Source organism: Monodelphis domestica, chromosome 4, assembly GCF_027887165.1.
Source record: "Monodelphis domestica isolate mMonDom1 chromosome 4, mMonDom1.pri, whole genome shotgun sequence".
NCBI lineage: Eukaryota > Metazoa > Chordata > Mammalia > Didelphimorphia > Didelphidae > Monodelphis > Monodelphis domestica.
In genome coordinates this window covers 173588314-173615034 of record NC_077230.1, presented here as the reverse complement: position 1 = coordinate 173615034, position 26721 = coordinate 173588314, and the positions used below count along the sequence as shown (strand labels likewise).

At 36.9% G+C, this 26721-nt stretch overlaps 1 protein-coding gene across 5 annotated transcripts in view; it reads left to right on the top strand.

Annotated features, from left to right (window-relative positions):
- The window catches only part of SLC38A11 (solute carrier family 38 member 11), a 93287-nt gene extending 75199 nt beyond the window's left edge, over positions 1–18088 (top strand). For all 5 annotated transcript variants that reach the window (XM_007494285.3, XM_016433670.2, XM_007494287.3 and 2 more), the window contains one exon: positions 17260–18088. In XM_007494285.3, coding sequence (XP_007494347.1) covers positions 17260–17553 — 294 coding nt within the window. In that variant the 3' untranslated portion in view covers positions 17554–18088. The remainder of the gene's footprint in view (positions 1–17259) is intronic.
- Positions 18089–26721: the final 8633 nt, after the last annotated feature.

Below are 26721 nucleotides of genomic sequence, written 5' to 3'. Positions count from 1 at the left end.
TGCCCCTTCTCTCTCTAAATCATCCACACCACATAGTTACCAAAGTGATTTTCCTAACGTTACCCATCTAATCATGTCTTTCTCTTATTCAGTAGATTCCAGTATCTCTTTCTCCCTTTAGGATCAAACATGAGCCTGTCTGTTTAGCTTTTAAGGGCCTTCATAACTAGATTCTATCCTACCTTTCCAAACTCATGTCTTTTTATGTACATGTTGTAGAATGTAAACTCTTTTAAGGTAGAAACTATTTCATCTTTGTTTCCTTATCCACACTTCCTAAAGCATAGCAGGTGCTTAATATATTACTTTTGGGGGGATTGATTGTGATGGGTACAAAAGATAAATATCTATCTATATCACAGATGAAGTTGTCATAGAACCTTGACTATTCATTCTTCCTACAAAACTTCTTTTTCTTTGTAAATTTAGAAGCAGTTCATAAATCATTTTCTTGTTAACATCTTTTCTCTTTGATCCAACTGCTACCACTTCAGTATGAGATCCTCACTACCATGTGTCTGTTTAAACAAGAACCTTCTAGCAATTCTTCCTGATTCCACATTATTTTTCTCTGATCAATTCAACACACTACTACCATTCTAATTTTTTAATTACTATTATCACCATGCCACTCTACTACTCAAATACCTTACTTCCAACTGCAATAAAGGTAAATTCTTCAATTACAGTCTATTTTAAGCCATATCTTATGCCCACTACCTAAAACAAAGACAAAAATGGACATTTCTATGTATGAAAATGTTTACATGCTCTTAGGATATCACAAGTAAACAGATAAGTATGATATAAAGTGGAGAATGAAAGGAGCAAAGAAGAGGTCAAAGTGTTCTAGGAAAATTTGAGGAGAAAAGGAAGAATAGAGAAGATGATATCTTAGCTGAGATTTGGAAAAAGATATGGAATATGGAAAATAGCAGTTCATCAATTTTGCTTTCTTTCAATAAGTACCTACTGTGCACCAAGTACTATGCTGTGCATAAAAGTATAAAGAAAAAGTACAAATGAAAAATTCCTATCCGCAAGGTACTTAAATTCTAACTGAGCAAAATACAGATAAACATAAGTAAATAGAAAATGTAGGTAATGTGGAAAAGGTGAATACAAAGTAGTTGTGGAAGAAGAGCACTAACAATTGAGAAGATCAAGAAAACTCTTGAATAAAGGTGTAATGATTTGGACCATGAAGAAATCTAGGAATTCCAAGAGGCAAATATGACAAAAGGGAGCATTTCAAGTGTGAGGATGAGCCTATGCAAAAGTAGAGATAGAGAGAGAAGAGATAGAATGCCACGTTTAGAGAATAGCAAGTTGATGAATTAGGTCAGAAAGTAGTGTATAATAATGGTAATATCTTTTGTCACAATAGCTGTTGCAGGAAGTTTCACACTGTATAGCACTTTAGAATGTGAGTTATTATCCACAGGCCATAGTATACTACATACTCGGTCCTTGCAATATTTATTTTATGGTGGTATTTCTTCTCTTTCTGCCCCCATATGGGATGAAAAATCACAGAAAATTTAGAGTCAGATGTGCTGGGCATGAAAGAGTAGTGAATGAAAATTCAAGATATCAGAAAATGAAAAGTAGAGTTTGGAGGCCATATTGGTTCAGTCTTACATAGAGTATATAAAGGAGAATATTATGAAAAGGCTGGAAAATTAGACTGAATCCAATTTAAGTAGGGCCCTAAATGCCAAGCTAATGGGTTTGTTTTTTTATCCCAGAGGCAATAATGATATGATTAAAGTTTCTTAGCAAGGTAATGGCATAGTCAGGCCCATGCTTTAGAAGATTTCTTTTGGCAGTGATGAAACATATATTGGACAGGGGAGAGGCTGGAGGAAAAGACAACAATATAAGAGCTATTACACTAGTCCAGATGTTATAATAATAAAGTAACAAGAGCATGAGCTTGGTTGGTGGTAGTGTGAATAAGGAGAAGAGGTTACAGGGGAAAGTTGTTATTAAGGTTGAATCCACAAGACTTCACAGTGAATTCAATGCTGGGGATGAGAGAGACAGAAGAATCATAGATGACTTCAAGTTTATAAATCTGAATGACTAAGAAGGTTCATGAGCCTGGCTATAGAAATAAAGAAGTGGGGAAGAAGGAAGCATAATAACCTATTGAGTTCAATTTTGGACACATTGGATTTGAAGGACCAGCAACCACATCTAAGTGGAGATGGCTGTCTCTCATAGATGAGAGATTGGAGTCATCCTATGTGTGGCCCACCCTATCTATGGAAATGTATTTTCCAGTCACTTTTCAGTATGTGCTGGAAGCCATGTTTGTCTTCTCCTGTGCCAGATCTATGACAAGCAGTGAATCTTCAGTGAGGTGGAAGGATTGCCTCTCTTCCCATAACTTATCCCAATCAAAATCCTGCTTCAAGGCTCACTTCAAGTTCTAGCTTTACTTTACTCTATGTCCATATGAATCCCCTACATCCTTCTCTAAATTATTATCAACCTTTAAATCTCTACCACACAATTTAATATGTATTTGTTTTCTACTATCAAGTTCAGAACCTTTTTGGGGTAATAGTGTAGAATCCAGAATCTCAGAGTTGGGATAACCTCAGAAGCTTATCTGGTCTAACTCACACTAGAACAGGCATCTTCGCCTATGATACCCTAGAAAAGTGGTTCTTTAGTCACTGCCTGAAAAAATCCAACTGAGGAGGAAACCCACTTTCTCTTCAAAGAACCCATGCCACTTTTAGACAGTGCTACTTTTTGGCAATTTATTTGGGTTTGTTTTTTTTAAATAATAAAAAGCACATTTTCTATATGGTCAAAGGCCTGGATTCAACTCTACCTTTAATATTTCCCATATATAAGATCTTGGGCAAATAAATCACTGAAACTTCAGTTTCCTCATAAAATGAGATTATTGTTTTAGAAGGCATCTGAGATCCTTTGCCTTCTGTCTTCGCATCAATTCTAAGTCAAAGAACAGCAAAAACTAGGCCATTGGGGTTAAGTGACTAGCCCAGAGTTACACATCTTGGAAGTGTCTTGGGCCATATTTGAACCCAGGTCTTCCCAACTCCATGTCTGGTGCTCCATCCACTGTTACCTAGCTGCCTTTATGACTTTTTTAGGGAGATTGCATGATATAGTCATTAGGGACCTGGACTTGGAGTCAAGGAGACCTGGTTTCAAATCCCATCACAGCCAGTAGCTAAGATATACTAAGCAAGTACCTTAACCCCTCTGTGACTCACTTTCTTCCTCTGTAAAACAAAGAGATCAGATTTTCTGGACTCTTAGCTCTAAATATAAGAATTTATGATCCCACCATCAAAACTGAAACCTGCCTTTTTGTAGCTTCCACTCATTGCTCCCCATTCTACCATCTGGAACCAAGCAACATAAATCTGATCTCTCCACTACATTAAAGTCTTAACTATTTAAAGACAACAATCAAGTCTCTGCCCCAACTAAAATAGGGGTAGCCAAAGAGCCCCAGTTCCTTTAGCAGATCCTCTTAGGGGATAGAATACCTACATATAACCCTCGATTGCATTTGCTAATCTCATTGCCATTTGCATGCTGACTCACTTGTAGCTTTTACTAAGCTAGACCCCTTTATCTTTTCCACACAAGCTACTATCTAGCCAAACTGTTCTTATCTTAAATCTGTGAAACAAGTTTCTGAACCCAAATGTAGGAGTTTCCATACCCCTCTTAAATTTCAGCATTTTGATGAGGACAGGGTGGCTCTTAGTAATCAAGATTTCCTATTGGAAACACCTACATACTGTGACAAGGAAATCACTTTTAAAAGACTGATATATATTAATTTAAGGTCGCCAAGGAATTCAGCTATGTAATTCCTTAATGAAAACTCAAGTCAGCCGTCAACCTTTTATAGAGTTTAATTACAAACAGGAGGAAGAAAGGAATTAGAGATAGAGAGATAGAGGGAGAGAGAAAGGGGAGAGAAGGGAATAGGGCTTAAATACCCCTTCTGTTTAGGCTGGGCCAAAAGGCCCAAGCCCTTAGATAGCTGGGGCAAAGAAAGGAGATCAGTCCCTATTACTCACGTGACCAAAATGGAGAAACAGTCTCCGGGGCCCCCACCTTCAGCTTCCTTCAGAGCAAGCTTCTCAGAGCACACTGCAACCACTCCGACAAACTCCTCAACCCCCTCCAGTCTTCAGACCCCCCTATCCTTAAGGAAACCCTCCAAGTTCCCTCCCCTCAGTCCTCACATCTACCAATCACCTGTCCATCAATTTCCCTGTGCCAATGGAGGCTCTAGCTTAACCCAGGACCGCCCAGAGGTCTCTGGCTTTGCACATGTCTGTTGAAGGTCATATTTTCAAATAATTAAATCTTTTATCCTTTGCTACAGCCCTTTCTAAATCCTGTTAACCTGAGTAGGGTAGAGATTGGAATAATTAAATTTTGATCTAGGCTGCAGCCCTTACTCAATCCTGTTAGGACTGAATAGGGTGGAGATTGATTCCAAGTATCTCCATTGTATCAATTCTAAAATCAATCATGACTCAAAGAAATTCCTGTTCTATGCTTAAGCATAGGTCAAAGTCCTTTCCATTGTTCAGCAAAAGGTTTCTGTCCTAAAGTAATCTTAAGAAGGGAGGAGAAGGAACCTCCCATGCCAATGGGGTTGACATTCCAATAGTCAAGACCCACTATCAATAGGAAATTTTTCAAGTATGAAATTTCCAACATTTATAAGTCTAAGAAATTTTGAGGTTTACAATCCCCCCTGATGATCATTGGGAGACTAGTCTCCCCATTGATCATTTAACATAATCATTTTGTAGTTCTAAATTCACTTCTAACTAAAGATATACACAATATTCAATTTTCTAAGAGAAATTAGAATAGTGAGAGAGGAAATAGAAAAGAAAAGAAAGCAAAACCAATGTTTTGCTAGGCGCATTGACAGAAAGCCAAATTAGGGGCAGTCCCTTTTGGCATAAATGTGTACAGTTACAATAAATGTTCAATCAAAAGTTCAGTCCAATTAATCACATCCAAAGTTCATTCTTGATCTTCTTGATGAAGTGTAGGTTTTCGGCATCTTTCTGCAACAGTTCATTCTCTGGATATAAAAGTTTCAAGCTTCTTTCTTGAAGATATTTTCTCGAACAAAATCAAAATCTTTGAATTTTTTATAAAAGTAAAATCTTAAAATTCTTGGATTTTTTTTTTATAAAAATACAATCTCAAACAAAAAAAATTCAAAAATTCTTAGATTTTAAATTAAAATACAATCCCCCCTGAAGTAAGTATTTAAAAAAAAATATCAAGTTTAGCTCAGAATGCAATGTTCAGTTATGGGGGTGTATGTGTCAATTATCAAAAGAATAGAAAAATAATCAAAAACATAAGAAAAATTCAAAATAGACCTTGTATAGGTCCAGTTTAAAGTAATTTCCATCCCACAAGTATGTAGGACAGAATGCAGTAATATTTCACTTAGCCATTTGTAGCCAAGACTACAGGAAGTTGCCATAATGTAAGAAGAAAAGAATTAGAATTCTATTTTGATGGGGAAATGTCATTCCCTTGTCTGATTTTTTTTCTCAGGGATATAGGGAGCCAGCATGATAGTCAAGCTTTGTACTTGTTTGAGTATTTCGAAAAGAGTGTAGATACAAGGAAGTCCTACGACTTAAACATAAGTTAAGTGTCGCAACCTCGAGTCTCACTTTAATATTTCATGTGTGCTCTATTGGCACTATTCAGGTTTTGTCTGTGCTCCTTGTTTTTATCCCTTTTCCTGGAATCAGACACACATTAATCACAGTCCTATAATATTTTATCAATAAATGGCAGGTTCCCATAGTTTAAAGCTTTTAGGCATATATTGATATTATAGCAAGAGTATATATATTAACTTGTATTACTGCAGGGAAAATAATATTAATATTAATTATGTGTACCTTCAGTACAAAAAAATGAGAAAAAAATTAAATATTCTGATCAAAAAAGAAAAGAAAAGAAATAAGAAAAAATAAGAAAAAATCAGTAATTCAATATATTCTTGAAAAAAAAACAGCATCCAATTGTCTATGGATTATTATCTCCAATTCTTATGATAAGATAGAGTCACAATTCATATGATAGGATAGAGTCAATCAGTCTCAGCAGAAGATGCTTTCTTCACATGTGAGCAGTGAATCCAAGAGTCTCTTTCTCCAATCTTTATAGATGTTGGAGTAGTTAATAATATTTGGAATGGTCCTTCCCATGAAGGTTGAGTTGCTCCAGTTTGCTTGAAATTCTTGATATAAACTTTATCTCCTGGGTTCAGGTCATGCAGAGAAAAGTCTAATGGTCCGGCTTGTACTGCAGCTCCGGATTCATGAAGTTCACGTAGTTTGTGCTATAACTCCTGTATATAGGAAGCAATAGTAATATCTCCCCCTAATAGTGATGTATAAGCCAGGGAGAAAGGCTTAGCCTGTATAGGCAGATGTCCAAAAAGCATCTCAAATGGTGAAATATGTAAGTCTCCTCTAGGCCTTCTTTTAAGATAAAATAGGGCCAGAGGGAGAATTTCAGGCCATTTTAAATGGGTCTCAGTGCATAATTTGCCAATCATAGTCTTAAGTTCTTTATTCATCTTTCCTACTATTTGGAGAGGAGAAAAAAAACTGAAAAAGGTTAATTAACATCAACAAAATCAATACAATCTAAGAAGAATCATCTTTATTATACTGGGAAGTTCCCTGGGCACCCTCCTGAAGGGCACCTCTCTGAGGATCATTAGCACCTCGAGTATTTTTTGGACGAGCTCCATTTCTCATATATTGTTGTTGTTCATTATCATTATAATTTTCTTTAATTGGAACATTGTCATTAATTTCCCAATTCCTATTTCTATAATTCTGGTTTCTAAAGTTCTTATTTCTATATTCATTATGGTTATTTCCATAGTCATTATTATAATTTCTAGAATTCTGGTTTCTATAACCATTATCATCATTTCTATAGTTATTATTTCTAAAACTATTATTAAACTGTGTATTCCTTCCAAACATCTTAAGAAAGGTTCTACATTCCATCATATTGTGGCCCTTCTTCCCACAGAAGTGGCAAGTAATGGATTGATAATTGGATTTCTGGAGAGGGGCAATTGTCGTTGGTTCATTATCATGCCCACTTTCTAATTTAGTCATCCTATCTATTAAATATCTCATTTTTTTCTTTATTTCCTCTATGTCATCATTATTTTCTTCCTCCTTTTCCTTGTTTCCCTTTAAAACATATATAGCTGTTTTTCGCAATTCTTCAAGGTCCATATCTGACCATCTTGGGCATTGTGTTCTAAAATAATTCTTAATTGCTTTGCAAGAATTGTTTACAAAGATTCTTCTAACTTGTCTTAAACTACTCTCTTTAGTTAAGTCCCAATCTAAGTATCTGTCCCCAAACTCGATAATTCTGTCCATAAATCTGGAGGGTGTTTCTTCTTCCTTTTGCTTAATTTTTTCCAGTTCCATCCACTTATCTGTACTGTCTGCACATTCCTTCATAGCCGTGAGGATGGCCTCTCTACAACGGTATAGTTGTAGATAATCCTCAGGATTGTTATAGTCCCATTCGGGATCCTGAGATGGCCAATGTGCTGCATTACGCCCCCGGGTTTTGTTGACATGAGCAATTATTTTATTTTTTTCACGTTCACTTAAAAAAGCCTGTAGTAAGTTCTCAATGTCCTTGTAAGATGGATTATACTGAAAAAATATGTCTCCCATCTTTTTTGTTACTAGAAAAGGATCTTGTTCGTATGTGGGGATATTTCGTGTAAATTCATTTATTTCTTGGGGAGTAAACGGTATCCTATGTCTTAAAGTCACCACATCCCCATTCTGTGCTATTTCAGGAACTTCTCTTAGAGGAAACAGGCCTCTAGTTGAATTTTGCACCTGTGGGTCAGTTTGACAAGGACAGGTTTCTCTAGGAGGACAAGATCTCCCTTGCATTGGAATTTGGTTTTCTGTAGGAGAGGGAACATGAGAAACTGGGATTGCAGGGGAAGGGTTTTGGGGATTAAATTCAGACAAGATTTGCACTACACGAGAGAAGCAGTCTGTTAACTGGGCTATTGGGAAGGTGTTTTCCATCTCTATTTCAGGGAAGGAAATTTCCTCATTCAAAGGTTCAGAAACAGGTCTGTTTCTGGTAGAGTGGTTGTTTGCCCATTGATCCTGTAAGAAACATTTTAGATCTTCTAATTGGGCTTGCATTTTATCCTCAATTTTTCCTATTTTATCCTTATTTTTTTTTTATTTTATCATCTCTAAATATAGTATTGAGGAGTACAAAAATGACTATTAATATAAAAATTTGGAGGTATCCTGCATTCCTCAATGCCCCTACTTCTTCAGCTGCCATATAATTGTCAAAGAATGTAGTACTCATTTATATATATATATTTTGTAATTTCACAAAACACGTGGGGAGCAGGGCAAAGCAACAACCTTTCCACAGGGTTTTTTTTTTCTAATCCAGGAAGTTGTTCCTTAAGGGAAAGGATATTTAGAAACGGTTCTTCTAGCCAGGACTTTAGAGTCCTGTTGCTGAGATTTAAAACAGCTGTTTTCCGTCTATCAGAGTCACACAGCTGGGAAGTATCTGAGGTCCAATTTGAACCCAGGACCTTCTGTCTCTAGGGCTGGCTCTCAATCCGCTGAGCTACCCAGCTGTCCCTTAAGATTAAAGGGAAGAAAAAGAAAAAACTGCTGATTCCAATTTAACTTAAGGAGAAAAGAGAAGAGAGAAAAAGGTTTTTATACTCACGTGTTCTAGCAGCTGTGTCTTTAAGCCAAGTTTTTTTTTTTTTTTAAAGGGACTAAGTGGTGAGACGTATAGTAAAAAGGCAAGGAATTTCAGAAGTTTATTGAGAGGATTCTTTAGACTCCCGTGTGGTCAGCCACAATGTGACAAGGAAATCACTTTTAAAAGACTGATATATATTAATTTAAGGTCGCCAAGGAATTCAGCTATGTAATTCCTTAATGAAAACTCAAGTCAGCCGTCAACCTTTTATGGAGTTTTAATTACAAACAGGAGGAAGAAAGGAATTAGAGAGAGAGAGAGAGAGAGAGAGAGAGAGAGAGAGAGAGAGAGAGAGAGAAAGGGGAGAGAAGGGAATAGGGCTTAAATACCCTTTCTGTTTAGGCTAGGCCAAAAGGCCCAAGCCCTTAGATAGCTGGGGCAAAGAAAGGAGATCAGTCCCTATTACTCATGTGACCAAAATGGAGAAACAGTCTCCGGGGCCCCCACCTTCAGCTTCCTTCAGTGCAAGCTTCTCAGAGCACACTGCAACCACTCCGACAAACTCCTCAACCCCCTCCAGTCTTCAGACCCCCCTATCCTTAAGGAAACCCTCCAAGTTCCCTCCCCTCAGTCCTCACGTCTACCAATCACCTGTCCATCAATTTCCCTGTGCCAATGGAGGCTCTAGCTTAACCCAGGACCGCCCAGAGGTCTCTGGCTTTGCACATGTCTGTTGAAGGTCATATTTTCAAATAATTAAATCTTTTATCCTTTGCTACAGCCCTTTCTAAATCCTGTTAACCTGAGTAGGGTAGAGATTGGAATAATTAAATTTTGATCTAGGCTGCAGCCCTTACTCAATCCTGTTAGGACTGAATAGGGTGGAGATTGATTCCAAGTATCTCCATTGTATCAATTCTAAAATCAATCATGACTCAAAGAAATTCCTGTTCTATGCTTAAGCATAGGTCAAAGTCCTTTCCATTGTTCAGCAAAAGGTTTCTGTCCTAAAGTAATCTTAAGAAGGGAGGAGGAGGAACCTCCCATGCCAATGGGGTTGACATTCCAATAGCCAAGACCCACTATCAATAGGAAATTTTTCAAGTATGAAATTTCCCAATGGTGAAATTTCCAACATTTATAAGTCTAAGAAATTTTGAGGTTTACAATACAATCCCTTAAAATACATTCTAGAAGTCAGCCAGGTGTTCACATCAGGTTCACTGACGTTCAGGTTATAAAATATATTGTCTTCCGTCTTTTGGAAAATCAGTATGGCATTTTAAGGCACTGATATCATTTTCTATTGTTTTCCAAAGGTCATTGATGGTGGCTCATATTGTCTCATTTACTGGTTCTTTGGTAATATTGGTCTTTAGTTTATGACAACCCCTCAATTTACCCAAGATACATTAACCCACCTTCTCCAGTACCTAAAGATGGAGGAGAAGAGAACACCCAGGCTACATACCCACATCTCCAAGCTGTGGAAGGAGTAAATAGCCTGACAGACTAACAGATGAATAGTTGGGGACATAGAAGGAAAACATGCCTCAAGAATGATATTTATGTCAATAGAATAATCCTACAAGATGGAGAAGACAGTAAGGTGAACTATTCTTGTCCCTTACTGGGCATTCACTTTAAAACATCAAGTAAGGGTCTTTGGATGCCAAGAGAATGAGACAAGGTGCCATGTTGAAAAAAGAGATGGGATGGAATAGGACAAGTGCTCATAGGACTGTTACAAAATTTTGCTTCTCCCTGATTTATTGTGGGCATCTAGATGGCACAGTAGAAAGACTGCCATACCTGGAATCAGGAAGGCTTATCTTCCCAAGCTCAAATCTGTTCTCAGACATTTGCTAGCTGTGTGACTCTGGGCAAATCACCTAACCCTGTTTGCCTCAGTTTCCTCATCTGCAAAATGAACTAAAGAAGGAAATGACAAACCATTCCAAGTATCTTTGAAAAGTCAAACATGACTGAAATTACTAAACACCATTCAAACATTTCTTTCAAAACAGAAATCCAGGCATTACTAATGCCAGAAGCTCAATGCATTCCAGTCCTTTGGCCCATAAGTTGAATTCCTTACTTCTCTGAGCCTCTCTCTCTCTCTCTCTCTCTCTCTCTCTCTCTCTCTCTCTCTCTCTCTCTCTCTCTCTCTCTCTCTAAATCAGAGGTATATTTTTACATTGAAAATCCTTGGAACACTTGACAGCTTTTGTATATTAAAATGGCATACTAGTATTGTAATGTGACCACGGAGTCAGCCAGTGTTTGACAGAAATAAGATCAGTGATGGGGGGGGGGTGAAGTCAAAGGCTGTCTAAGATCTATATCCTGCCCTAGAGAAGATTCTGTGATGTGCTTGGGGATAAGAAGTCTCATTTCTGAAAAAATACAACAAAAACATTTGGTAGTTGACACTACTTTGGGTAGTGCAGGCTACAATGATTAGATACCCTAGAGTCCTTTTAGGTTATAAAACTGTGTATGGAGAAAGGAAGATCTATATTTTCAACTAGTCTTGGGTGCTTACTAGCAGTGATATTGATCCTTTACCTCAGTTTCCTTGATTGTAAAATGGGAGAAATAATGGTACCTACCATCCAGAGTTGCTGTGAAGATCAGATGATATGATCTTTGCAAAGCATTTAGCACAGTACCTGGCACATATATATTCATTTATTATTATTATTATATTATTATTATAGTATTTAATAAGATTATCCTGAAACTAGGACTTGCCCTTAAGCTTGAGCTCCAAAGTATATGATATAATCCAATTCCCTTCTCTGTAAATTCTGTTAGTTAAAAAAGTCCACCCAATGAGTTTATTAAAAATACCTGGGGGCAGCTAGGTTTCTGAGTGGATTGAGAACACTTACAAGCTGTGTGACCCTGGACAAGTTATTTAACTCCCATTGCTTAGCCCTTACCATTCTTCTGCCTTGGAATCAATGACCAGTACTGATTCTAAAATGGAAGGTAAGAGTTAAAAAAGAAAAAAAAAAGTGATACCTGTAGATATCAGTGACAGTAGGTCTGTATTTAAATGCCTACAAAGGAAATAAAAAGCTAATAAGGTTCAGTACTTTGGCAGTTCTGTTTGATTGCCCCAGATGAGTAGCAGTAGCAAGCTACAAACCCCACAAATGAGACATGCACTCAGCATCACAGTCTTCATTTTGCAAAACCACAGTAGCATTTACCGGGATTTTAATTTTAATTCCTTCATGAATACATAGCGTATAATTTCCTCTGACTACTCCTTTGGCCTATCATGTCTTAAAAAGTATCTTGCTTAAAATAATACTATAACTCTAAAGGAATTATATCCAACAAGGCATTTTGCTCCCTGGCCATTCTTGGACTGGTAAAGGAATACCAAGTTGGTTTAGACAAAATGACTGAGGCAGAATGGAAGACAGTGGTGATGCCATTATAGGATTGTCACTGATGTGAGGGTTACAATATCAACCTTATATTGGTACTGTGACATCATCATCCCCCTCACTCCACAGGGTACAGAGTGGCCACCTCAAATGACAATTATCCTTTTTCCTCTTCTTGTAGTTATACCTCAGTGTTCAATCCCAAACAGAAAATAAATCAGCAAAGCAGAAGACATTAGGTTAATTAGGAATGGGAAAACCTGTCCTCAAAGATCTAAGAACTAAGTCATCTCATATTTCCTGCTTGTATTTTTAGAAGTCAAATTATTGAAAGAGGGACAAAAAAATTTATATATGTATATGTCTCTCTCTCTCTCTCTCTCTCTCTCTATATATATATATATATATACTTATATATATATATATATGTGCATATATATGCCGTGCTCCATGGGTAGTAAAGTAATAATCTCCTCTTGTGTTTTTTTTCTAACATTTAATATTATTTCAAATCATGGTGTCTATATACCATGAAGATTATATCCTTCATTTTACTGATCTGAAGAAAATGTGAGCAGCTCAGGAAAAGTTTTTAGATCATGAAAAGGAGATTGCATATTTTGTTCCTAGAGAACTAAGCAGTTATTAGACTTAAAAGTAGAAGGAACTTCAAATGGAAAAATTCAAATTGTGATTTCTGGAGAAAATGGTATGCAACACATCTAGAATGTGGTACAATGTCAAAGAGACCTAGGGTAAAGGCAGATCTATGGAATATTTTAATCAATGTGTTGACTCTGCAGTGAACACAGGTACCAGTTCAGTTCCCTTTGTAAGGAATCCTGAAACAAGAAGTGGGCCTGGATCTTCCTTCACTTTAGGGTGGTGATGTATTCTCTCTAGCCTTTTCTTTAGCTTTCTCCATGTTTGAAAAAAATGCTGAAATTAATTGGATCCAAGAGACTTAGTAATGGACTCCAATTCTTTGTCCTGATTTCTTTCTTAAACAAAGGATTATATATATTTGGAAAGGAATTTAGTCATAAGGATCATAGATTTTGGAGTTGGAAGGAGATTTAGAGGTCCAGCCTGATCATTTTTTAGAAGAGGAAAGGGAGGCCTAGAATCATGCAGCAGGTAAATGTCTGATGTGGATTTTAACACAAATCCTCTGAATGCATATTCATTCATATTGCCTCCAGTTCTTTTGTGGGATCACCTTTGGAAAATATGACACAGCTAAAGAAATCAGGCAAACTGAACATAGAAAACATTTTGTTTGCTAACAAAAAGAGTCTCATTTACACAATATTTTAAAAGTAATACCTAGAAGAAATAATCTAACTCTGAGTGAATGTGAAACACTGAGCTTATTTTTGTTACATGTGGTAAAATTGAAGAGAACCAAGAGGAAAAAACAAGTAATAGTATTAGAAGATTCATGGAGACTGGACTTAGGGTGAGATTATATTACTTAACTGTCTAATTACCAGAATTGGATTAATAACAATATTAAGAAAACAATCATTTGGCTCAGGGTGAGGAATTAAAGGATAAAATTAGGAAAAAATAATTTGAGCTCGAATGGTAGTTAGGGGAAATGACTCATAAACATTTATTATATTAGTAGTAGACAGCATGAAGTGGTGGAAATTTTACTTGCCATGTATAAAACTCAGGTCAGACAGCAAATGCATTAGCAGTTTAGTTGATGGCAAAATATTAGACCTTTACAGTCTTTTCCTTATTTCTCCATGGTATAACAAATATTGGCGTGCTTTCAAAAGAAGTCACAATATCCTCAATTTAAAAGAATGCAATTTTCCAAAGCAAAGAAAATAATAATGTATATGTTGTCAATGTTGACATGCATCATCAGACATGCCACCATTTTGGTGGAATTCTCAGGGCAAACTGCTGATGACTACATGCTTTTGCAGATCCTGAGACAAGAACTTTGCATTCAGGCAGAACATCTGATCAGACTTTTTCCAGTTAAAACATTAGTTTTCTTTCTAATGATTAGATTTCTTCCTAGTAATGTCTTTCTCAATTGTGAGATGCATAAAATAATTAGAATGCTCACTGGTCTGCCCTGTCGAACACATTGGCTTTTGAATAGTCCCAAAATTCTAGATGGTGATAGCTCTTTAAGAGGAACTCTTGGCAGGTTTAAGCCTGTAGAGTTTCCACACCTCTGTGGTTCTGGGTGAATAAGCTTTACATATGTTTATCCCTGCCCAAAAAAATGGATTCTTGAAGAGTACAGTATAGTCTTTCTATGTTTGCATTTGAGTGATTTAGTGACATATTTAAGACCCTTTATTTCAAAGTAATAGACCAGCAACACTTATTTCATAGAAACAGGACTTCAATCAGTTTTCAGAATCTTTTATAATACCCCAAAGTATAGTTAGTCAGCTCCTCACTGTGGGGCCAAAGTCTGCACAGTTCACTGACACATTCAAACCTGGTTCAGCTGAAAACAAATCTTTTTTGCTCTCCATGTCAGTTGTCCGTCATCCCTTTTACAAAGTCTTTCTATATGGAAAATTTATAGAGTCTCCAGGTCTTTTTTTCCCACTAACTGGAATTTTGACTAACTGTGCATCTTTACAGGTCTATGATGTTATCTTATTCCGAACAGGATTATTAAATCCTGTTCAAGGCTTTTTCTAATCTGTTGCTTTCTTTCCCAAACTGCAGGAAGCAGCTAGATGGTATGCTGGATAGAGCACTTGGCCCATCCCGAGTCCAAATCCAGCCTCAGATACTTAACTAGCTTTGTGATTCTGAGCAAGTCATTGAACCTCTGTCTGCCTCAGTTTCATCAACTGTAAAATGAGGTTAATAATAAAACCTACTTCCCAAAGTTGAAGAACAATTAGGTGGTACAGTGGTTAGAGTCCCGGACCTGAAGTCAGAAAGACTCATCTTCCTGAGTACATATTAGACCTCAGACAATTACTAGCTGTGTGACCCTGGTCAAGTCATTTAATGTTGTTTGTCTCAGTTTCTTTATCTGTAAAATGACCTGGAGAAGAAAAACTCAAATGGAGTCAAGAAGAGTATGGCACAACTAAAATGGCAACAATAACAACAACATAAACTCAAGGTCATTGTGAGAATCAAGTAAACACAGAGCCTGGCACTTTATAGGCACTTTAGAAATGCTTATTTCCTTCCTTCCTTCCTTCATCATGCTTTAATTCAGGTCAGCATCCCTAGGAACCAGGGCTACAAAAAAAATATATTTCTGCCTTCAAGGAGACTGAAATCTTCTAGATTGAATCCTTTTATCTGGTTTAAGTCTACCAAAAATCTACTGATTTAAGGACTGCAGGCATTATCTCCATCCTATCCATGAGTTTCAGTGAGGTTGGATAACTTTAACTGCTGTTCAACTTCTACGAAGTATCAAAGGCAGGATCTGACTCAAGATTTTCCTCACCAACAGCACCATTATACTATAATGTCATTCTTATTCATAATCTCCCAAATCCTGAAACCTTTACCAAAGTTCCTCTGTAGTTTCTGTTCCCTTTTGCCATTTATCAATTGCTATTATTGACAATGACATAATTTGTAAACTATAACTGCTCTTTTCATTGCGTTTTCCAAGTATAGGGGTAAGTGGAAGCAAAATGCCTGGTGACTTATCACTGAACCTGGAAGCAGTTTTCTAATTGGATGCCCAGTGGGCCGTATGCTTCCATCAAAGCTACTCTGGAACTGTCGTCTATTCTTTTTCATGTTCAGAAGATTTGCTTTTATCAAAGGCAAAGAATAGCAGTACCAAAAAATAAAGCAAACCCTAAAAATGAAAAATATTGCCTTTATGAAAAATGTAATCTCTGAATCCAATCAAATCCATCAACCTTCTATATGAGCAATATTCCCATGTTCTGTAAGGTAACCCTGCTATCAAGCCTTTAAGTCAAAAACTTCTCTCATATCTTTAATATACTACAAAGGATAGTGAAAATCAGCCATAGTGGGAGCGGGGAGGATGTTGATAATAGGTAGAGGGGACAAGTCCCTCTTTCTTAGTTACATATATTTACCTCCTAATCTCTGTGTTAAATAAATCTGGTATTTTCCCTTTGCTTATGTTTATCCACATGCTATTACAGGATGGTGAGTTAAGCCTTCATGTCTATTTGCAAAGGTAATGAGTATGTTTGATTTTACTCAAAGGTGGGGTTAGACATGTTATTTATTGCTAAGCACATTTAGAGTACTATTTTTCCTGTTTTATTTACAAGGATATAAACTTAAATTTACACTAAGATTCCCAGGTGAAAAGAGGAGGTCTGCTTCCCCAGAAAGTCCAAACTCATACAAACAAGGGTTTAAGAACTTTATATTTGACATTCTGCCAAGATTATAGAAAAGTAATGAACTAACATATAACCAAAAAAAGGAAATTTCCAGAATTTCTCCTAAGTACATCTTTATACCTTATTTTATTGACTTTGTGAATTATGTTTTAGTTTGATAAATAGGATATTTGAACAAAATGTGCATTTCTTAAAATTATTCAAATGTGCATTTACAAAAAGTAAAAATAAAAGTATGTCATGATATTCAGGAGAAATATTCTTAAACATATATTTTAGAAAGTTTAAGAAAGCTGTTAGTTTACCTTCATTATGATTTTGTTTTTATATTTTAAAGTCTTAGAAGTAGAAAGAACACTGGACTTTGGGAGTCAGGATGCCTGGGTTGTAGATAGGGTTCTGCCCATCTCTCTGATCTTAGGTAGATCACTTCACACCTCTTGACTTCAGTCCAAAGAAGGGACTGACCAAGATTGCCTCGGAGTCCTTTCTAGTCCTAATATTCTTTGGTTCTGTGGTTGGAAAATCCTCTAAATGTAAGTTTACTCTGAGCAAGGAAAAACTTAATTCCTAAATCCCTTGATATTTTCTCCTCTCTTTCTGATTCAATCACAAGTTATTAAATACATTTGAAAGAACAATTACAAATTTTGGGTTTGGTAACTGTCAGAAAAAAATGTGTTTGTTCTGCCAAATTACCTTATTTTCTTCTCATTTCCTACTTACAGGGTGTCCTCTGTGCTGCTCCACTTATTTTTATTATCCCATCAGCTTGTTATCTGAAACTCTCTGAAGAAAGATGGATCCACCCAGATAAGATTATGTCCAGTGTGATGCTTTTAAATGGTGTGGTTGTAATGGTAGTTGGTTTTGTCATGACAATTCTGTATCCCCAAGACTGTAGTCATGGACAGGAAATGGCCTATTGCTCATTCACAAATGCCTCTTTCTTTAATATCTCATTCTCTTCTCTTGATCCAACAATACAGTCATCTGTTTTGAATATTAGTACTTTCCAGTAATCTAGTTGCTAATAAAAATATGATATATTTTATGTGACCTATAAGATTTGATATATGTAATTATATTTCTCTCTGTTGCCTCATCTTGTGTTCAGGAGATTCCTTTTTGTACCCTGGCCTTTATTCAGATTTCAGTTTCTTTTATATTGTAAGGCACTGCCTCTCTTTTGAATAAAGTAGATTTGGCTGAATTTTGATTTTGCAGTAGGACATAAGTCTTTGAATGATTGTTAAAAATAGTGTGAGAACGTGAGTCTTTAAAAAAATCTCCTAGCTCCCCCAAATGATCATTTCTTCTTAATATGTGAACTAACACATTGTTCTCTGAAATAAGGAATGGAAAGTAAGATTTCTAATTCTTTTGTCTTCATTTAAAATTTTCAAGACCAAGTCTTTAGAAGAAAAGAAAAGACAAAGTAAAGGCCAACAAAAATATCTACATTGAAGGTTAGATGGAAATTCATTATAATGCTCAGTGATTTACCTCCTTTTGTGTAAAATGATAAAAATAAACTACTCTGTTCTATTTTGTGGATTTCTAGCTCAAGTGTATCCTTTCTGCCAAAGCCTCCCTACCTCTTCACTTCCCTATTAACTATCAAGGTTACTTGTCCAAGTCACTCAAATTTGAAACCTGGGTGTCATCCTCCTTTTACTCCTCACTTTCTCTCACTCCTGACCTGATCTATTGCCAAGTATTGTAATTTTACCTTTGTAATATCTCTTGCCTTTTCTCTCCTGACACTAGTCTATTGTAGGTGCTTATCACCTTTTGCCTATTCTTTTGGTGTATTTGTCCTGCCTGAAGTCTTTCTCCACTACAGTCTACCCCGTACTCAGCCACCAAAATGACTTTCTAAAGGGCAGTTTTGATCATGACTCCTCCTCCCTTATAAATTCCAAGTGACTCCCTATTACATACAGAATCAAATATCAGATCTTCTGTTTGGCATTCAAAATCCTTCATGGCCCCCTCCCCATCCCACCTTGACCTTTGCAATCTTCTGATACCTGAGTCTCCACCAAATAAATATGGGGCAATCCAGCATCATTGGCTCCTTCTTGTTTCTAGAACTAAGTATTCTCAGCACATTCACTGCTTTTTATTATGGTTGGAATTTTCTCTATCACTTATTTCAAGCCTCAACTAAAATCCTACTTTTTACCAGAAGCCTTTCCTAATTCCTCTTAATGCGAATGCCTTTCTTCTGTGAATTAACTCCCATTTATCCTGTTTATACATAGTTATCTACATAATGTCTCCCTCATAAGACTGTGAATTACTTGAAAGCAGTGCTGTCTTTTGCCTTCTTTGTATCCCCAGGGTTTAGTACACTGTCTGGCACATAATATGTGCTTAATAATATTTATTGACTGATTATCCAAGGAATATTAACTACAAAAATGCACTAGCAACTAATCTATATTATTATTCAATCAAACTAGCTGCTTCTTTTCCCTCAAACATGATAGTCTCTTCCACTCACATGCCTTTGTCACCTTATCTTAAATGCTGCTTCCTCCCTCTCTCTCCCTCCCTCCCTCTGTCTCCTTCCCGCTCCCCCTCTCTTTCTCTTTCCACCTCCCCTTCCCTCTCTGTCTCTCTCCTGTGACAGAGGTCTGAACTCAAGAAAGAATGACAGGCTGAGGTGCTGCTGAATCTTCTCTACTTGACAGGGGAGGAGCCCCAGGAGGTCTGGAATCTTAAGAAGCCAAAAGGTTCTGACTGAAGCCAGTTAGCACTCTCAGCCTTGAGACAATCAAAGGGGAAGGTCTTGTTAAGACTGGATCCTGAGGAAAAGATTCAAATCTTTCTCTTGGTGCCTGAACACCATCCTCTACTGATTTCCCAACTGAAAGTGACCAACCAGCCTGAGAAGAAACAAAGCAGCTAACAAGATCACCTCACACTGCCTGGTTCCCTGAGTCTGAACTGTGTTCTGTTGTGACCAAGACCAGGGTCATTCAAACCTGAATTTCTCAGGGGGCCCAAAGCTGTCAAGGCCTGGGTTCCCAACTTGAGGGGAGAGGGAGGTATAGCCAGTTAGGGACACCTTTCACTCTTTCCTCACAGCCATTTCCCTGTGTCATTCCTGATTGACCACCTAGAATAAAGTTTTTTGTTTTTCTCCCAATTGAATCCAGTGTGAGTAGGGAAACAGTTCTAGCTGTGGGAGAGAGAGAGAAAATGCTCTCTATCTGAGGGGAGAAGCTCTTGTATATAATAGTAATAGAAGGGAACTCAAAGGGCATTTTCATAGGTAGCCATAACTGAGAGGAGGCTGAAAGGGAGAACTACAGACTCACTTCCCCTTTCTCTCCCTTGGCTAAATTAAACATCAGCTGTCCCTCCTGAACCCCAACCCCAACTCCACTCTTTCTCCCTTTCTCCCTTTTTCAACCAGACTAAGCCCTCTATGGCATTCCCCCTTCTCCTTCCCTCTCTGACTCTGTCTCTCTCCCTCTCTTTCTCCCACCTCTCTCTCTCTCCCACACCTCTCTATCCCCCCTCCCTCCCCACCATCTTACTGTCTATGTCTCTCTTCCTCTCTCTCTCTTTCATTATTACTCTTAATTACAAAAATTTTAGAAAAATTTAAAAAAAGAAGAAGTTATAAAGGAGGGGGCAGCTGGGTCACTCTGTAGATTGAGAGCCAGGCCTAGAGACAGGAAGTCCTGGGTTCAAATGTGACTTCAGACAGTTCTTAGTTGTCTGAGCCTGGGCAAGTTACTTAACCTCCACTGTCTAGCCCTTACTGGTTTCCTGCCTTGGAACCAATACACAGTACTGATTCTAAGAAAGAAGGTAAGAGTTTAAAAAGAAAATAAAGGAAAAATATAATTAGTCAGGAAAACTTCCCTGATATTCAAAAACCAGAATGGGAGAAGAGAGGGACAAAATTTGAGGTTCAAAATTCTTTTTAAAATGTTGGAAACTGTTTGAGTAATAAGAGCTGTATAAAAGAAGAGGAATTGCTTGTCAGATCTGGGAGGGGGGTAGGAAAGAGGGAGAGGAGAGAACATGAATCATGTAACCATGTAAAAATATTCTAAATAAATAAATGAAATGTTGGAAATTATGTGTAATTGGGGGTGAGAAAATAAAATATTTTAAGTGGTTAGTACCAAAGAAGCAAAAGTATGGTAATCTATTATATTCTATATGTTGCAATATTAAATCATTTTTTCTATAGCAACTTTCTTCTTGTGAGGCCTTGCCTACCATTATTTTACATTCCCCAAAGTTCCATTTTTCTCTCCCCTTATCCCTATTAGAAATTCTTGGTGAGAGGCAAGGGATGAGTAATTTTCCTTAGTTCTCCACTTTTCAAGTCACCTTTTCACTCTACCCAAAACAATGGGTCCAAATGATTCCATTAAAGATACTTCTTTGTTCTCTAGATTCCCTCTGAACCTCATCTCCCTGTTCTATTTTTCTAGCTCTTCTACTCAATTTAATATTATTTAGTAATCTCAAACTCTGCCAAACTTGCAAACACTTTGTCCCTCAAATGTACCATGTATCATCCTGCCTCAACATTTTTGCTCATGCAATTTCCTTCCCATTCTCAGTGCTCTTCCTCCCTTCCCCTATCAAAATCTTCCAATACTCAGCTCAGATTCCAACTCATGGGGTCATAGATTTAAATTTGTAAAGGATTTAAGTCCAAGGCCCTCATTTTATCAGTGGGGAAACCACAACTCAGGGATGTTATTTGCTCAAGTTTAAACAAATAGGTGGCAAACATCTGAGATGAGATCCAAGCCCAGGTCTCCCTGCCTATAAATCCTGTACTCCAATTTACTGTGCCACATTTACCTCTTCTACTACTACTCAAAAGCACTCATGAACTCTTCTATCTCTTGTGAGATTCTGTGACATTTATTATCAAAACTCTCATTTGTCACTTGTTATATTTGATTCATATCCAAGTTATTTCTTCATGTATATAAGACTTGCCCTTCAACTTTAATATAACCTTTCTGAGGGAGAAACAATGTCTTCTCTCTCTCAGTTTCAACCACAGTCCTAAGCACACTACTGTGTGTGTATCCATACTAAATAAATACATGGCAACTAGATTGCACAGTAGCCTGGAGTCAGGAAGGCTGATGTTCCTGACTTCAAATCAGGCCTCAAACACTTACTAGTTGAGTGACCCCAAGCAAATCACTTAACCCAGTTTTCCTTGATTTCCTCATCTTAAAAATGAACTGGAGAAAGAAATGGCAAACCACTCCAGCAGCTTTTCTAAAAAAAAAAAAACACAAAAACACAAAAACAAAAACAAAAACAAAAACAAAACAAATGGGGTCAAGAAGAGTCAGGCACAACTAAAAAATGACTCAACATCAATAACACTCAATAAATGGTGGATAGGAAAAATGTAGAATTGACCCAAATGTCAAACATATCCTTTCCTATCTGTTTCAATTACTATACTATTTTATTACTATATAATGGGCTGTGCAATCCAGGATGATAAGAGAAATCCTTAGCTCAACCAGGAATATTCCCTGGAGTACATTCTTCTGGAGAGTTTGAATAAATTTTTAAAATCTATACTCTCACTAGAAACCCTTCCCTTTGCTATTGGGCCTACTACCCGATGGAAATTTACTTGTAACATATCACTAAAGTATATTTATAGTCTCTAACATCATACTCTATTACAAAACTTTCTGAAGGATAGTTTATATTATACTGTTACCTTGTCCTTGTTCTGTACTGCTTTAAGTCATTCTGTGAAGAAATGAGCTATTGATTTGAAGGGAATTTGTTTACAGACCATAAACAATTGACACCAGACTTAAATCCAGGAAACTCCTTAGTAATTTGATACACTCCTGAACAAAGAAGTGACAAAGAGAAAGAAACAGATAATTTTAGGAAAATTCGTCCAGGCAAAAGAAGTACCTTACAATTTCGAATTTCAAGGACTTTGGAAAATTTTATTTCCAAAGCATTGTGGCACAAAGTCATTTATCTTTGTTTTATTCTTTTTGGCCTGAGGATATCAATGCCAGTTCCAGAAAACAAATTTAACTCAGGTTTCCTACAAACAGGTGATGATTATAACAAGGAAGCACTTAAAATTTGTAAAATTAAAACATATTGCAAAGAGCAAGTTTAAAGATTCCTATCCCTTCAAAATAATTTCTAAGAGTTTTATGACAGTCTTTTTAGCAGGATAATCTAGTCTGCACATAATTGAAAATTCTAGGATGTCATTTCCATCAGTGGGGAACTCTTCCCTGATACAGATCCTTAGGATGCTGAGAGTTCCCTAACATCACATAAATAAAACATGACTGAGAAAGTCCTGGAAAACCTAGTCTTCATGATTCCAAAACTGGTCTTCTATCCCTTAGACAATTCTGCCTTTTAACATTGAATATAAGGGAAACTAGATTGTACAATAGATAGGTTATAAGGCCTGGAATTGGGAAAACCTTGGTTCAAATCTGAGAGTAGACACTTTCTAGCTGTGTGACCCTGGGCAAGTCATTTAATTTCACTTGCCTAGCCCTTACCCTTCTGTCTCAGAGTTGTTACTAAGACAAAAGGTAAGCATTTGAAAAAATAAAAAAAATGTAAATATTAAGTGGTTGTTAAATGTTTAATTAGTAATTTGAGGATTGAATGACTACTGTTGCTCTCCATGTATTTAAATGCTCTCCTATTTGATAGCTCTGCCTTTCTTCACCTCTTGAAATCACACTAACTCTTGGAGTCCAAACTCAAAATCCTCTCCCATCCAATACTCTCCACAAGCCACTTTAGCTCATGGAGGTTTCTCATTTAATCTCCTATAGCATTTCTGGCCAGAGAATATAGATTTTTTTTTATTCAGACACATGGTATTTGTTTCATTTGGAAGCATAGTTTGGGGGAATGCTTTTCCTAGTTTCTATTTCCTGATGAGATCTTTAATAGAAGTTCTGTTTGGGTAGTGTGTGCCAGACTAAGAGTTTCCAAAGGAAAATGGCAAGATACCCAGCTAGCACCATGCTCTACAACAGGGGTTCTTGTCTGTGGAGAGATTTCAGGAGATCTGTGAACCTGGATGTGAAAAAATAAATGAATATTACATCTTTACTTTCATTAACCTCTCACTAAAATTTAGCATTTCCTTTCTAGGAAAGAAACTTTGAAATTCCTACAAATTTTTTAAAAATTACTCATGAAAAAAAAAAGGAAAAGAATAAGCATTTATATAGTGCTGGGCATTTTGCTTAGCACTTTTTTTTGGAAAATATTATCCTTTTTTTGACCCTCACAGCAACCCTGCAAATTTCATAGTCGAGAAAATGGAGAACAAATGATTTGCTGCGGTTTCATAGCTAGTAAGTATTAGAGACTTGATTTAAACTTCGATTTTCCTGACTCCAGGTCCAACACTCTATCCTCTGTACCACCTACTTGTCTCTGAGAGTGTGTGAACAGGTTTCACAAGACTGTCAAAAGGTTTATACTTTAAAAAGGTCAAGAACCACCCCAACACCCTAACAAATATTTCCTATCCACATACCACTTACATAATAGATATGGAAGTGAGTCATTCCAGTGGCAATATAATATTATAAAGGTACTTTCCAGAAGGGTGTAAGACAATTAGGTGGTGCAATGCACAGAGGGCTGGACCAAGAGTTACAAAAAACCAAGTTTTAATCTGACATTACACAATAACTCTGGGGCCCTGGTTAAGTCACAGTTACCATCTGCCTCAGTCTCTTCATCTGAAAAATAGGAATAATAATAGCACCTATTCTCTAGGTTTCTTGTGTGAAACAAGTGAGATATTAGGAAAAATCTTTGAAGAGCTTAAAGCACTCTATAAATTCTGCCTACTATTCTAAGGTATTAAATTCCAGATCACTGGTACAGAATGTAAACTATTGAACTTGAAGGGCTCATCATTTTGGAACAACATTTATAGCCAAAGCTCTAGGCAAGAAACATTTTATAAGGAACCATATGAGGATCTCCCTTTCACCCTTTGAAAAGCAGAATAGACTTAGTAATTTGTGTGGTTCACATTTCAGTTGAAGAAATTTCTGTGACTAGAAGCTCCAGAAAAATGAAGTTCAGCTCAACATAAAGATCAATTTTCTAATGTTTGAAGCTTCCTGGAAGAGGAATGGGCACTCTAGTAAGGTAGTAAGATAACAATTTCCTGTCAATAGAAGCAAAGGCCATTCAGCAATTTCAGAGTGAAGTGGTATTGTCCCTTTATTTACTAAACTTAAAATCAGGGTACATCCTGGGAAATGTCAGGCTAGATGAATCCAAAGTCAGAGTTAAGCTTGTCAAAAGAAATATCAACAATCTTAGATGTGCAGGTTGTAGCTGCCTGCGGCCACAAATTAATATATTCATGGGTGGACACCTGAGAAGGGAAGTTAGAAACTGAGAGAAAATGAGTGAAGGGGATAAAAAGAGAGAGAGGAAACATGATAAAGGAAGAAAGACTCAGAGACAAAGAATTCAACAACAATGGTTCCAGCATGAGTGGTCCTCTGATGGTGAAAAAGAGAGAGAGCTACACGTGTGCCCAATCTTTTATTGGAGAATCAAGGAATGGGAAATGGAAGTTAATGAACATGTGACATGGCACAGGATTTGACATTGGCTCAATTGACAACCATAAGATCAAAGAGGAGGAGGCTAATCAAACATGTGAAGTGGTAAGGAATCTGATCTGTCAAGGTAGGAGCTTCGACCCTGTGGCAGCCCAGGAATTCTCTTGACCTTTGGACTGTGGGTTTGGAGAGTGGTCAGAATTAAGAGTACCAATTAAGAATATACCTGGAATTCCACACAGGTGTTGCCACTCTGATGGGAAAAGAGAAGATGAATTAAGAATTCTTGATGAATGGGAAAGAGGTGAAAGTAAAAGCTGCCTTGAACCTTAATATTAAGAAAAACAAACTATGATGACAACTAGCCCCATCACTTCTTGGTAAAGAGAGGGAGAAGAAATGTAAGCTGTATCAGATTTTATATTCTTGGGCTCAAAAACCATTGCAGGTGGTGACTGCAATCATGTAATTAAGAGACATTTGCTCCTTGAAAGGAAACATAAAGAAAATCTGGAGGGCATAGTAAAAAGCAGAGACATCAACTTGCTGACAAAAGTCTTATTTAGTCAAAGCTGTGGTTTTTCCATTAGTATTGTATGACTATGAGAGTTTGGATTATTAAGACAGTTGAGCACTAGAGAATCAATGCCTTCATACTATGGTGTTAGAAGACTTTTGAGATTCCCTTTAATAGTAAGGAGATAAAAAAATTAAAGACAATAATTCAGCCAATTCATTGAAAGGACAAATACCTGAAGCTCAAATACTTCAATATGATATTCTCTTGGTTCTATTCATTTTGCTGTCCCCCAGACATCAATTCTGGTGATTTGATACTCTTTAAAATAGTATAGACATGATGCTGTGTCATTATGACTCTAGAGTGGTAAACAGGCATTCAGTGTGGGAGGAGGGGAGGTAGGGTTTGTCATCTGACCAGAATCTGCCTAAAAACTGATATCTGACATACAGTCCAATGGTATCCAGGTATAGCCTGAAGGTGCATCTCTCTGTCCATCTTAAATCTAAAGGACAATTCAATGAGGTTAATCTTCTCAGGGTCTTATTGGAGTTATCAGATGTTTTTGGGTTAGGAGTGACAAGGATATAAGGAAGCAAAGGAATTTCCCTGCTTACAGTTTGACTGAGTTTTGGGGATACAATGCCCATGCTACTTATAATGATGGCAGCAATGGCAAGAAACAAGGGATGAATGCAAAAGAGTGGCATGATCCTATAAGAATAGTGTTGGGAGAGCTAAAGCTAAAGCTTTTGAGGAAAGCTAAGGATAACAACCAAGTTGTTTTTTTTTTCAAAGCTAAATTTCAGGAAAGAGAAGGATCAAGGAAAGAATAGGAAGCTAACTGAGAATGAATGGATAGAAAAGGCAGAAGTATCTTTTAATTTTTCTTCTGTTTCTACCCAGAAAAATTACTATTCAGTTTGAAAGAAGAGAACAAAAATGGCTAATAGGGAGTTGATACTCAAGGTTAGTAAGAAGATAATAAGAGAGTCTGTCTCTGAACTATAGTCAGTGAAACATTCCAGATGGACAGCCAAGATGAACATTCATGGATACTGAAA